The sequence below is a fragment of the Phyllostomus hastatus genome, unplaced genomic scaffold (genome assembly GCF_019186645.2).
Source record: "Phyllostomus hastatus isolate PE091 unplaced genomic scaffold, TTU_PhHast_1.1 phas_scaffold_755, whole genome shotgun sequence".
NCBI classification, from domain to species: Eukaryota; Metazoa; Chordata; class Mammalia; order Chiroptera; family Phyllostomidae; genus Phyllostomus; species Phyllostomus hastatus.
In genome coordinates, this window is record NW_025334039.1 from 7,937,964 (window position 1) to 7,950,913 (window position 12,950).

At 40.9% G+C, this 12,950-nt stretch overlaps 1 protein-coding gene across 2 annotated transcripts in view; it reads left to right on the forward strand.

Annotated features, from left to right (window-relative positions):
• The first annotated feature begins 1,095 nt into the window (after window positions 1-1,095).
• UHRF1BP1L (UHRF1 binding protein 1 like) overlaps window positions 1,096-12,950 on the forward strand; it is a 72,707-nt gene continuing 60,852 nt past the window's right edge. The window contains exons 1-2 of one of the 2 annotated variants that reach the window (XM_045826378.1): window positions 1,096-1,380; window positions 12,669-12,816. Coding sequence is in view for 1 of the 2 variants with exons in the window: in XM_045826377.1 (XP_045682333.1) it covers window positions 1,337-1,380 (44 nt within the window). In the remaining variant the exon portion in view is untranslated. The remainder of the gene's footprint in view (window positions 1,381-12,668; window positions 12,817-12,950) is intronic. The other variant, XM_045826377.1, reaches the window with a different exon arrangement.

The window sequence follows — 12,950 nt, forward strand, 5'->3', positions numbered from 1 at the left end:
ACAGAGGTCAAGGTCTTAGCATTAGCAATTTACCTTCCACACTGGGCTCTTAACTCTTTGATGGCAGGAACACTTGTTTGTTTTTTTATCGAGGCATCCCTAGTTATTTAAATAATGCCTGGTTCATGATAAGTTTTAAGTGAGTAAATAGTCAACCCATATATATCTGCTTTCCTTTTTTGGGAAAGGGACAGGTGTTGGACTATGTGTAAACTACCCACTCTCCCTGACACATACCCACACATCTTCCTGATACATCCCTCAGAGATATGGCAATTTCTTTTCCTCTTCTAGAGATCACTGGGTGGTCATTTTTACCCCTGAATAATGTTGGTTTAGGTTTGGGTGTGGTGGAGGTTCAGGGCTGTAACAGTTCTCCCTGCTATTTCAACATTTTCCTTCCGTTTTACAAAAATATTCAAGTAAAAGTTTACATTTTTATTTCTTTATATACAACAACCTAGTGAGGTAGGTAAGGCTGATATTATTAGCTCGTTTTATAAATGGTTAAACTGAGGCTAAAAACAAGGAAATTATTTTCTCCAGGTTAACACAGCTAGAAAGTACTAGAGCCAGGACTTGGTTAGTCCTTTTAATTCGCAAGTCCTGGGCTCTATTAGGGCACGTTGTCAACTTTTACTTCCCTTAAGATTGGAATCACCAGATGAAATATTACAGGATTTAGCCAGGAAAGTGGGATATCTTAGCAAAGGACAAGAAAATGAGGCAAGAATATGGAGACAACTGAGTAAGAAAACAGAGCAAAGCAAGCCGAAAAGTTTGTGGAGCAAATTCTGAGGAAATGAAAAAAGAGAAGTAGGATGTGGCAGGAAACTCAGTGATGGCGACAGAAAGAATAGAGGTGGAGAGATTGGATTACAGCCCAAGAAGGTTTTGGGATCGCGAGTCAAAGCACCCTACAGCCTCAGGGCGGCTGAGGACACCGCCCCAGTCCTACACAAGCGTGGCACCGCCACACACTTTCCGCGCCTGCCTGGAACGTGCGTTGCCCCGCCCCTCCCCGCGCTCGCCCCGCCCCTCCCCGCGCTCGCTCCGCCCCGAGCCTGTATCGCTCCCGCCCTCCCCCAGGTCTCTTAGGTGATGCTGCAGCCAAGATGGCGTCGGCGGCGGCTGCGGTGGCTTGAGGGAGATGCTCCCGGTCCTCCGCGGTAGAGGCGGCGGCTGTGGCCTCGGCCGGGGCCTCGGGTCTTTCCCGGGCGTGAGCGCTCAGGCGCCTCTCCTTCGGCCGGGTTAACCCGGACAAAGAGGAGACGGCCGCGAAAAGAGGAGGCAGTGAGGAACCTAGAGAGAGCGCGGCACCTCCCGTCCCGGCACCATGGCTGGGCTCATCAAAAAACAGATCCTGAAGCACCTCTCCAGGTCAGTGAGAGTCTCTGACGTGGGGGCCAGTCCGCCTCCGCCCTGGCTGGCACCGGAGGCAGCCTGAAGCCTCGGGGATGGCGGGGACCGGCAGCCGTGCGGGAGGCGACCCTGGGACTCCCCGCTCCGGTCGGAGCCCCGGCTCTCCTGCCGTGCCCGGGGTTGGCCTCACGAGTGAGCCCCTGGACGGGTTCTTCCCCGGCCGGCGGGCTAGGATCGCCCCCGCCACAGCATCTGGGGGCGACCCGGGGACACCTTTGGGGCGGTCCCGGCGGATGGTGGGGCTGGCCCGGCGTCACCGAGGTGCCTGGGGGATGTGGTAGAATGAACGCGAGCTCGGCACTCGTCTGGACTCGGAGCAGAACCGTTCCGTTAACCGAGGGCGTCTGGCGCTGCGTGACCCGTCAGGCAGAGAGGCTTGTCTTCTCGGTGAAAAGTGAACCTTGTTGTCGTTCTGAATGCACCCCGCCTCGCCGTTCCCGCCCCGGGGCATCAGAGGGTGTGCTCGTTTGCACAGTTAAGATTTGTTTTAGGTAAATAAACACAGTTCCTAGCTCTGACAAGTTCTTTCTGGAGTCATTTTAGCCCCACGTCATTCTTGCAAAACAGTTGTGTTTTTTTTGCTTTTTTTTTTTTTTTTTTGGTCTTAACCCGAGACCCATAAATTCAGAGTCAGCATCTGTGGTGATAAACCCAAGACTTGTCGTTCTTTCCATTTCCTAACGCGGTTTTATTCAGAAACATGACTCAGTAAAGCTGGCAGTTTGTTGCTCCTGGCTTCCCCATATTTGTCTCTAGACACAGGCTAAATGTAGGATCTTGTTTCCAAGTTGTTCACAGCGAATCCAGAGCTCTTGGTTATGACCCTTTACTCTGTTGTTTGTAAGTTAATGATTACTTTTAACTCGTTGTAGGAAAAGACTCGGGTGTAATGATATACTTGTACAGCAATGACAATTCTTGATTTTACAGATGGCTGTATACCACAGGTTATCTATTGGGGAACAAAATCAATATTTCTGTGGTTCGGCACATATTTTCCTTATAATTTTGAATAAAACAGTTTTTAAAAGTAAAAAGGTTATAGCAGCATTTATGAATATGCATTTCTTAATATTACCACTAATTAAAAAGTTTCTTTTAAGAGTGTACATATGATCCATGTGAGTAACTTATTTTGGAAGAAGTTTTTATCTTTACTTTTAACTTATTATTTAGGTAAGGTCCTACCTATCAGATGTCCTTCAGTCTCTCTCATACTTATGTCTACAAGAATGTTCCTACCTACAGAAAATGATTTGAGTGTCTATTTTCTCACTCTCCCAAGGATGGTAGCACATGGTTCCTTTCTAGATGAAAGGGAGGAAAGTTAATTCAATCAGTGAGTGCCTTAAAGCATTAGAGTTTAATTCTCCTGTAGAACAGTTGAGGACTCTTACAAATAGCCAAGGTAATGGTTTACTTCACAATATACACAATACCCACATATTCGGAATTTGTATGATTTCTAATATCTGTGTTGTAAATAGTAATGAGTTTTTTCAGGGATGAGTTTTTGAAACACTTGAGTTTTTATTTCATATTTCAAAACAACTTAGGTGACTGGGAGTATCACATTTATATTCTTGGTTAACTTACTGTTATTGCTGTCATCTTTATGATGGTATTTATAAATCTAAAGGATGGCAATAGATGAAACAAGGTGGTAAATAATAGTTATTCAAGTAGGGATGAACTTTTGAGATTACCTGGGTCAAGCTTAATTTTACAAATTAGTAATGAAGATTGATGCGATCACTGACCGGCAGTGACCTAGGAACTCCGTGGATGGCTTGTCGACACAGGAGAAAAACATACACAGAGACAACCAGGTCCTGTGGGGAAGTAGGAACGGAATGGCCACTCTCTCTAGTGGGGAGCGCCCCCTTCCCCGCCGGAGAGGCTTTTTATTGGTTTCGTTTGCATAAGAATTCAGGTAAAGCTTATTACTCATTGCTAGGAAGTAAGGATCAAACAATAGATAACAAGGAAGTCTGAGGGCCTATTTTGAGTCAGGGCCAAAGAGCTGTAAAACTTTGAGGAACAAACTTACTTCTTCCTTGGACCCTTATCATTCAACTGAGTATTCTAATCAAAGAAGGTTTCACAGGATTTTACTTGTTCTTTCTTAGGCCTCATCACCCGGGGAACCCGCCTTTTCCAGCACAGGGCTGCACCACCCTCCGTCATTGTTTCAGGCTTACGTGGAGCAAGGGAAGTAAGGCAGCCAAGAGATTAGGAGATTTTCTCACAGAAAGTGAGGACTCAGGCTATGTCAAAGCCTGGACCCTCAGGTGAGGGTCCATCACCCCTTTTTGCTGCAGCCCCCAAAGTCCTTTCTGGGGGCCTCCCACGTGATCATGCCTGTCTTAGATCGTTCCCCACTTGCGGAATCTTACCTGTCATTGGCTAACTGACCAAGCATTGGGGGCCAGGCAGGGTGAAGTAAAGGAGCAGAAGCAGCATTCCTGCCAGGGAGATGAGCTTTTGTCTCCTTGCTGGCTTACGGTCCAAGGTCATTCCCTCAGCCTTAGTGGGGGTTACAGCTTCTGATACCAGGCAGGGCGGTTTCCAACAGAAGATGTCACTATATTGATGTGATCATCTGGAATACAGTTTAATAAAGTTTAGCAGGAACTACTTAAAACACATTACTTCCAATAGTAGACATTTCATATGGCCAGTGGGTACAACCCTGGCACTGTCTCCAAGAAGGTCTTCCTTACTTGACTGATCACGCTTTTCTATATAGCATTCATCCTCGTCTGTCATGTATTTGGTGTCTGTCTGTCTTGCCTAGATTGTGGCTTCCTGGTCAAGAGCACATACAAGAGACCACCAATGAATGCAGAAATAAGTGGAACAACAAGATCAATGTTTCTCTCCCTTCCTCTTGTCTTTTTCTTTCTTCCCTCACCTCCCCCTCTTCATCTTCCTTTCCTTCCTCCCTCACTCCCTCCTCTCTTTTCCCCTCTTTTTTTCTGCCTCCCTTTCCCTCGCTTCCCCTCTCCCTCCTTCTCTCTCTCTAAAATCATTTTTAAAAAACTTTTATTAATCCTTACCCAAGGATATGTTTATTGATTTTGGGAGGAGAGAGAGACAGACAGGCAGGCAGGGACATAGATGTGAGAGAGAAGTATTGATCAGTTGCCTCCCTTACGTGCCCCACTGTGCCCCCCACCAGAGATCAAACCCGCAACCTTTTGCTGTACCAGGACAATGCTTCTACCAACTGGGCCACCTGGCCAGGACAGAAGAAAAATGTATTTTTTTATATTCTCACCTGAGAGAGAGAGAAACATTGATTTTGTTGTTTCACATATGCATTCATTTGTTGTCTCTTTATGTGCCCCTGACTGGAAATCCACAACCTTGGCATATCAGGATGACACTCTGATCGACTTAGCACCCGGCCAAGGGCAGAAAAACAACAAAACAAAACAAAACACAAATTTAGTTTTTGAATAAATGGAAGAGTGGCACTGATCACCTGACTCTCATATTGCCTTTTTCTTATCTTACGCAAGCCTTTAGGTCACCAATATTATTGAAGTTTACATGTGGTTTTGAGGAAGCAGTGGGTAATTGAATCGCTGAATAAATGTGGTGTTTATGGTGTTCTGGCAAAAAGGACTAGGAAAAGGAACCAACAGGAGAAAGAGAATGCTCACTCTGAGCCTTGAGATTTAAGATTATAACCAAAACTAGTGTTATCTGGATGTAGGTGTGTGAAAAGCCAACTTTGAGTAAATGCTGAACTATTTGAGTCTTTTAAATCGATATACTCGTTCCTTGCTTAATTGTTTAGTTTCTAGCCCAAGCATGTCTTGTATTGTTAATAAAATAAGTTAGTATACCTGGAGCTGATCTGAAACTTAACAGGCATGGGGTGAGTGGAGGAAGGGAGAGATAGAGGAGACCATTTGTGTATATGGTGGGGTGGGGGTTGGAGTTGTTACATTTTAGAGAAGTGAAACAGGATATCTTTGAAGGAGAAATTACCTTCATGTTTCGTACTGTAATTGGCACAAAGTATGGTTTGGAATATTTCCTGGGAGTGTCTTTTTTCACAAGGGAATGGAAAGTTCTAAAGAAAAGTTGTAATAAGCATCAGGAAGGAAATAAGAGCAGGGGCTACCTTTCAGCCCAAGGTCTCATTATCTTTTACTGTGTGTGTACATGGGAGTGGGGAGTGCTTGAGCAAAGATGAAGAGGGGGAAAATAGAAGCTGCAAGATGGGGTATATTTAAGCCAGGGCCTGCAAAAGGGCAGGGAAAGTTCAGATACAAGTGCTTCCCTTTTCCCTCTGACACAAGGCATACTGTAATGGGCACAAGGTTTATGGGGGGGGGGGGCGGGGAGTTGGCAGTAGAGACATACACCACACGTGAGAGGAATCTTTGTTTTGTTTAAAGCAGAGGTTCTTAGTCAGGGGTGATTTTGCCCCTCTGGGGAAATTGGCAATGTTTAGAGACATTTCTGAATGTCACAACAGGGGGGTGGTTAAGGGTACTGACATCTAGTGGTTAGAGGCCAGGGATGCTGTTAAATATCCTCCAATGCACAGCACATTCCCCCACAGTAAAGAAGTACTTTGTCCAAATGTCAACAGTTATGAGGTTGAAAAACTGGTTTAAAGTGTTCATGTGTGTGTCAGGTGATTGAACTAGGGCTACTGTGCTAGTCAAGTTTATTTTGTCTATAAACAACAACACCCTGCTGTGTTTAACTCAGGTAAAAAGGTAAATAAGGGGAAGGGCAGGAACTAGCCGGCTCCGGGAACCTGTTTGGAAGTGTTCTTGGATCCCAGCACTATTGACCTTTCAACAAGATAATTCTTTGTTGTGAAAGGATGTTCTGTACATTGCAGAATGTTTAGCAGCATCTCTGATCTCCACCCGCTAGATGCCAGGAGCACTCCTACAACCTTGACAGTGAAGAATGTCCCCACACGTTACTAAATGTTCCCTGGGGGCAAAATCTTTCCTGGTTGAGAACCACTGCTTTAAGGTGCTAGCTCATCTGTCTTAACTCCCAAACTGTGATCTCTCCTGTCAAGTTTCAGATTCCTGGGTGAAAAAATCTGTTTGGCCCAGTCCTATTTATCCATGGCCCAATTAGCAGTGGCAAAAGATAATGGGTAGGGTAAAGATATGATCATGGGGAGAACTAGTATTTTGAGTCAGGCTTGTTGTCTTTAATTGGCACTGATATAATTAGATGTCAGAGGCCATTTGCCATGTTCAGGAAGTTGAACTTCATCCCAGGTGGTGGCTGCCAACAAAGAATTCCAGACTAGAGAATGATATGATCAGTAGACATGCCTGGTTATCAGTTTGGTTTTTGAAGTCTAGGGTTCAAAATTGCCTGGGATGGAAATACAGAGTCTGCAGGGGGCTCCGGTGAACTTAAATAGAAACATAATGTATTGGAAGAAGCCAGTATCCCACAGAATTCATGAGAAGGTTAGAGAACCAGACTTGGAAAGGGACTGGATCCAGGCTAGCCTCAGGGGTCTAGGTAGTAGCCACTGCCCAACACTTTCAGTAAGATGTGTTCCCTAAACTAAGGGGAAGGAACAAATCGATAGTATGGGGGAATGGGGGAGGGGTTGCCTGAGAAGATTGCTGAATATTTGGAATATTTATTAAGGAGATTAGAAAGGGTTGTGCACTTGGCAGGATCTTGTGACTAGATGGCAAAGTAATAAGAGAGCTTAGATTGCCTCACAATGTATTGATGGGGTGGCTTAGGTGGCAAAAGGGTGGGGGGAGGGAGGGAGCAGGGTAGGAAGAAAGGAAGGAAGGAAGGAAAGAAGGAAGCAAAGAAAGAAAGGAGGGAGGGAGGGAGAGAAGGGCAACAATTGATAGCTTGGGAAGAAAAGGAAAGAACCATCCAAGGGTTGGAAATTTTATCTAGATGGAAGAGCAGTTGAACAAAACAAATGAGAGAACTGGAAAGATTGGAGGTTTTGTCTGAACGTGTTGTATTAAAGTTTAAGATTTTAGAGGTTGGGGAGTCCTAGTTTAGTATGCAGTGTCATCATAGAAGTGAATTGCTGAAGAAGTTAAGATGCATATAATTGGAGATGAATACTGTTAGGTGTATGATTGTACCTGTACTGGATATTCCCTTTCTTTTTTTTTAAAGATTTTATTTTAATTTATCTTCAGAGAGAGGGGAGGGGAGGGAGAAAGAGGGAGAGAAACATCAATGTGCATGAGATAACATTGATCAGTTGCCTCTCTCATACCCCAGTTGGGAACCTGGCCTGTAACCCAGGCATGTGCCCTGCCAGGGACTTGAACTGGTGACCTTTCAGTTCTCAGGCCAGCACTCAATCCACTGAGCTGTACCAGCCAGGGCTGGACATTCTTAAAAGGAAATACAACATAGATTGTTAGACTGTCAAATTATTTTCTCAAATGGTAATTTTATATTGTTATATATAGGCTAATTATTGACACCTTCCACTTTTATAATAAAGCTCAATAAGTAATTTTTGAGATTTTATGTATACATGGTTTTGAGCACTTGGCATTAGAGTCACAAAAATGGGTAAGATACGGTCTCATCTCTTGAGACGCTTCAGTGACTACCATTATGGCATAAGAAGCATGACTAGGATCGATAAATGTACCTATGTATAGAACTATGCTGCCATTGAAATTTGTGAGGTTTGTTTCACTTGCAGTAGACAACTGGAAAAAAATTGAGTTTAATGTTCCCTTTTAGGATTATAAATAAATTTACTTTTATGAATTTGGGTATTTTTAAAGTAACTTTTGGTTACTTATATTGACATTGTTCTTTTAAAAATAATCTCCAATAATGTTTGACACTAGATATACTAGTCATTTATTTAACACATATTTGCTGAGTGCTACTTTGTACCACTTATTGGTCCATATTCCTAGGGCAAAAAAATCCCTGCCCTCAGTGGAGTTACATTTTAATTAGAGAATGCTTATAGTAAATAAATAAAATAAATAAGGGAAATACATTGTATCAGTTTGTGGTAAGTACTACTGAAAAAAAAAAAAGTAACAGGAAAGAGGATAGGAAGTCCGTACACAGAGGTGTTGAGGATGGGTTTTGCAATTTCTAATCTGTTGATTCCAGAAGCCTTAATTGAGGTGATATTTGAGAGGAGATCCGAAAGAGGTGGTAGAAGCAAATGAAGAGATGCAGAAGTGGAAGCTTGTTTGTTGTTTTTGATATGTATCAGGGGTGTCCAGCCTTTTGGCATCTCTGGGCCACACTGGAAGAAGAGTTGTCTTGGGCTACATATTAAATACACAAACACTAATGAAAACCAATGAGCAAAAAAAAGGTTCATGCATAATTTTCGTGATATCTGCTACTGCAGATAAGCAAAAAAAAAAATCCTCATGTAATAACCCTAATTATGCAGTGGCCCTTTGGATAATCTTTTAAAATCATCAAACAGGTCCCAAGTTTGTGATAACTAATATAGAAAATGTATATATCTAAGTAATAAAACTTAGTATTAAACTTAGTAATAAAACTAAGTAATGTTTTAAGTAAATGTACGATTTTGTGTTGGGCCACATTCAAAGCCATCCTGGGCCACATGCGCGGGGCTGCAGGGCTCCAGGCTGCAGGTTGGACACCCTTGATATATATCTAGGCCACTGATACAGGAAAGGAGAGTGAAGAATGGAGTGAGTGCAAGATTCGATCAAAGGCCAGATCTTTTGGGGCCTTGTAATGACTTGGCTTTTATCTGAGTGAGATTGGAATCCACTGGAAGGCTTGGAGCCAAGGATTACTCTATAGCCATGTGGGAAATAAATAATAGGAGGGCAAGGGCAGAAACAGGAGCCCAGTTAAAAGTGTTAACTATCTAGATGAGAAAGATATTGGACTTAGGTGGATTCAGTGGAGTTGTTGAGATATCATCAGGTTTTAGATGTATTTTTAAGGTAGAACCCCAGGCTTTTACTGGCAGATAAAATGTGATTGAGAGAGAAAGAGAGCAGTGGTGGCTGACTCCAAAGTTTTTGATGTAAGCAGCTGACAAGATAGAGTTGCTGTTCATGAAGTTGAAGACTGCAGGAGGAACAGGCTTATGGAAGAAGATCAAGGGTTAATTTGGATACCTTTTAGATATCTATGAAGATCCCTTTTATTTGTGAACTAATTTATACTATATGTTTTAGTCTGGCAATAATGTCCATTTTTGTGTGTGTGGTTATCCTTTGGTTTATGCAGTACAGAATTTTTATTTTATTTATTTATTTGCTATTAAGTGCACTATCTGAAGCATCTGAAATCCAGTGGGTGCTTTGTTTCTTTGACATTAATTTCCAAATAAAACCAGATATTGATTCTTGCAGAAGTTACTTTCAGGAGATTGATTTGAAAACTTTAGGTGTAAAGGGGGTTGAATGTTTGGTCCATTGGGTGTTCTAATATCACCATTCTGTTAATAGAATCAGAAGGGATTTGTTCCTGTCCATGAGAAGGTGATTATTAAATATTGAGATGTGTCACTTGCCTAAGGTTAAAGTTTGACGAGTAGTGTTGAGTGGTTAAGTCACTGATTCAGCACCCTTTTAATTTGATTTTTCTGTGCTGCCTGCTTAGGTTCTTGTTCCCACCTAATGGCTTGATTTTCTTTTACTCAATCAATTTTCATCATTTTCCTTATTACTCTTACAGTGTTTCACCATCTTGCTGCAGTAGTCCTTAGGAGATTCTTTTATTAGTTGGGAATCCTTTGACACAGCAGTTCTTTCAAGTTGTGGAAATATTATTTCTCCATTTATTTTTTTTACTTGCATAATCTTTTTTGCAATATTTTTGCAATATTATTTTTTGTAATATTGCACTTTACCTTATTACTGCAATTCCAGTGTAAACATTTCCTTAATAAGTTGATCTCTTACCAGTTATATATCTTTTAATTCTGCATTTTACATAATTTAGGGTAATTTAATATTTCTATTTAAGATTGGTATTTAATCAGTTGGTATTAGTGGCTGGAGCTCATTCATGTAAGCTACAAGTAGAAGACTTAATGACTATTTCCATGAGTGAAATATGAACAGTTATCACGTCAAGACTATGTTGAGAGGTGAAGCAAATATGATTCAGGATATAGTAATTTATTGTTTGTTTGATTTTTCAGGCAACAGACTTACTACTGGTTTGTCTGATAATTCACTCACTGGTTTTGAGACTTCTCCCAGGCAAAATGAATGTAGTGTATAAATTTTGCATTCTACAGGGTCTGGGACAAATAATGTCCCCTTTTTATTACAAAATCTTTTATCACAAAATCATAAGCATGTAATTTGGTAACATAATAATATCACACTGAAGCACACCGTATGACGTTTTCGGTGAAATGTTCAAATCGCTGTCCATCTTGTTTAAGACTTTCACATGCCCTACCAACCACACTCCAGCAGGCGTTACTTCTGCTGGACTCTGTATATTCGTCTGTCCTTTGAGATGTTATTTTAAGTGTATATGTTCTTTTTCTACCCAGAAAACCATTAAAGAGAGGGCTACCTGACAACTTTGGACACTGCTAGCCTAGCATCAAGTGTGGTTTTCTTCTACCCATGTCTACTTGTAAACCTTTTGTAATTTCATTGTTAGGAATTAATACTTAGGGATAAATGTAGTAATATTAGAAAATCAGAGGTTTAAAATTTGGTAAAACTATGTTTTTAAATACAAAATTGCAGTTTCTCCTCCAAATTTTTCTTTGGCTGTGATGCTTTATATATAAATGACATGTGCTATAAAAAGGGGCATCCATAATATGTAAGATTTATCTTATCTTTAAGAAATATTGTAAATATCTTCATTGATAAGTCATTCATTTATTTTTTTTCTACTAGTACTTAAAGAAGGTTCCATAAGACATATAAATAAAATTAAGAGCTAGAAATGTCTTCTGGAAACAATATGGTGGGTGAGTAAATAGAATTTAAGATAGCATCTCAGAAAATTGTAAAGCAATAACAAAATAAAAGCATATAAATTGACAGTTTAGTGATATAAAAATGGATAGTTATTAAATCTATTTTGTCTGACTGCAGCACGCATACCAAGGGAATATTTAAGGAGAGTATTTAGAGACCTTGAGGATGACTGAGGTCCTCCAAATTTGGCTGCAGCTTTGTTTTTCACTGTTTTCCAATACTATACTCCCCCACCCTCGCCCTCTTCACCCGTCTTGTTTTATTTTCTGTCGTCAGATTGTCTGCATCCTTTCATAATAGCGTGTCCTCTCGGGCTTCATTTTACTTCCGTATCTTCCATAGGCAGCTTGAAGTAGACTAGTCTTTACTGGTCATCTTCATTTGAAGGTTTTTAGGTCTTAAAATACATTGTTTGCTTTATTAAAACAAAAGCTTCATAATTGTTAGTAGTGCAGATTGTTATCTCTTTAAGGGCAGAATCACCCTGATAGGCTCTGAATTCTGAGGACAGTGACTGTCCTTGTCTTGTTCGCCGTTGTAACTTTAACAGCTGCCATCGTCCTGTGGTACGTAGTAGTTGTTCAGAAATGTGTTTAACTGGCTGGAGAAGTACATTTGTACTACACTGGCCTTTCTTGAATACACAGGGCATGAATTGGCTGCCCTGAATCCATATTTGGCTGGTTTAAAAGTTGATTCATATCCACAAAATGTGGATAGAAGTTTTTTTTCCTGATAAATACTATACTTCTCCAGTTCACTTTTGAGTATTCAGATGTAGTTTATTGTTGGATTTCTTTTTGGTTTTGGGGTTACTTTTCAGAGGTAATTTTGTTCTAGTATTTTATGTAATGAAATGAGGATTATATGTTTCACTGGGCCTTTTGACAGTTAATTTGACAATTTGTATTTGTAGATTGTGTCTTTTAGACAGCTTGTCCTAATTGGCTTCATTTAATGTTGAATTATATAGTTCAGTCCTTGTATAACTTCTGTATAAAATAAGCTATCTCATTGTCATTAATTAGCATTTTTAATATAAAACATTAAGAAATACCTATTATTTAGTGGAGTAGTAGTAATTCCAGTGGTAGGGAGAGTGAAGAAATCATAAATTGTTAATTTATCATATGTAAATTTTAGCAGTGTTTGTTTTAGTTAATCCAGTGTGAAATACAAATATTTTTAAAAAGTGAATCACAGCTAAATATTTTTATCATATCATTCCTTTCCTCTCCCTTCCCTTAAACTTGCTCCCTTCTGTGTCCCCCGTGTACCCATTACCTGCAGTGATCCCTGCTGGCTGAGGTGGAGATTGGTGTGCTGTGAATTTCCTAATCACCCAAATGAGTACCAGAGGAGTCTAAGAGACCCTGGCAACTGACTACTTGCTTTCATCAGGAATAGGGACCTTTTGTCTGAAATTTCCTGCCCTCAGGTAATACTTCCATTCCCCGTGGTTTTGTTTTCTTTCTGTAAATGCAAGCACTTATGCCCCTCTTAAAGATACTTAGAGAATAATTTCCAAATCTTATTGTTTTAGTCAGATACCAATTTCATTTTTTTTTAAAA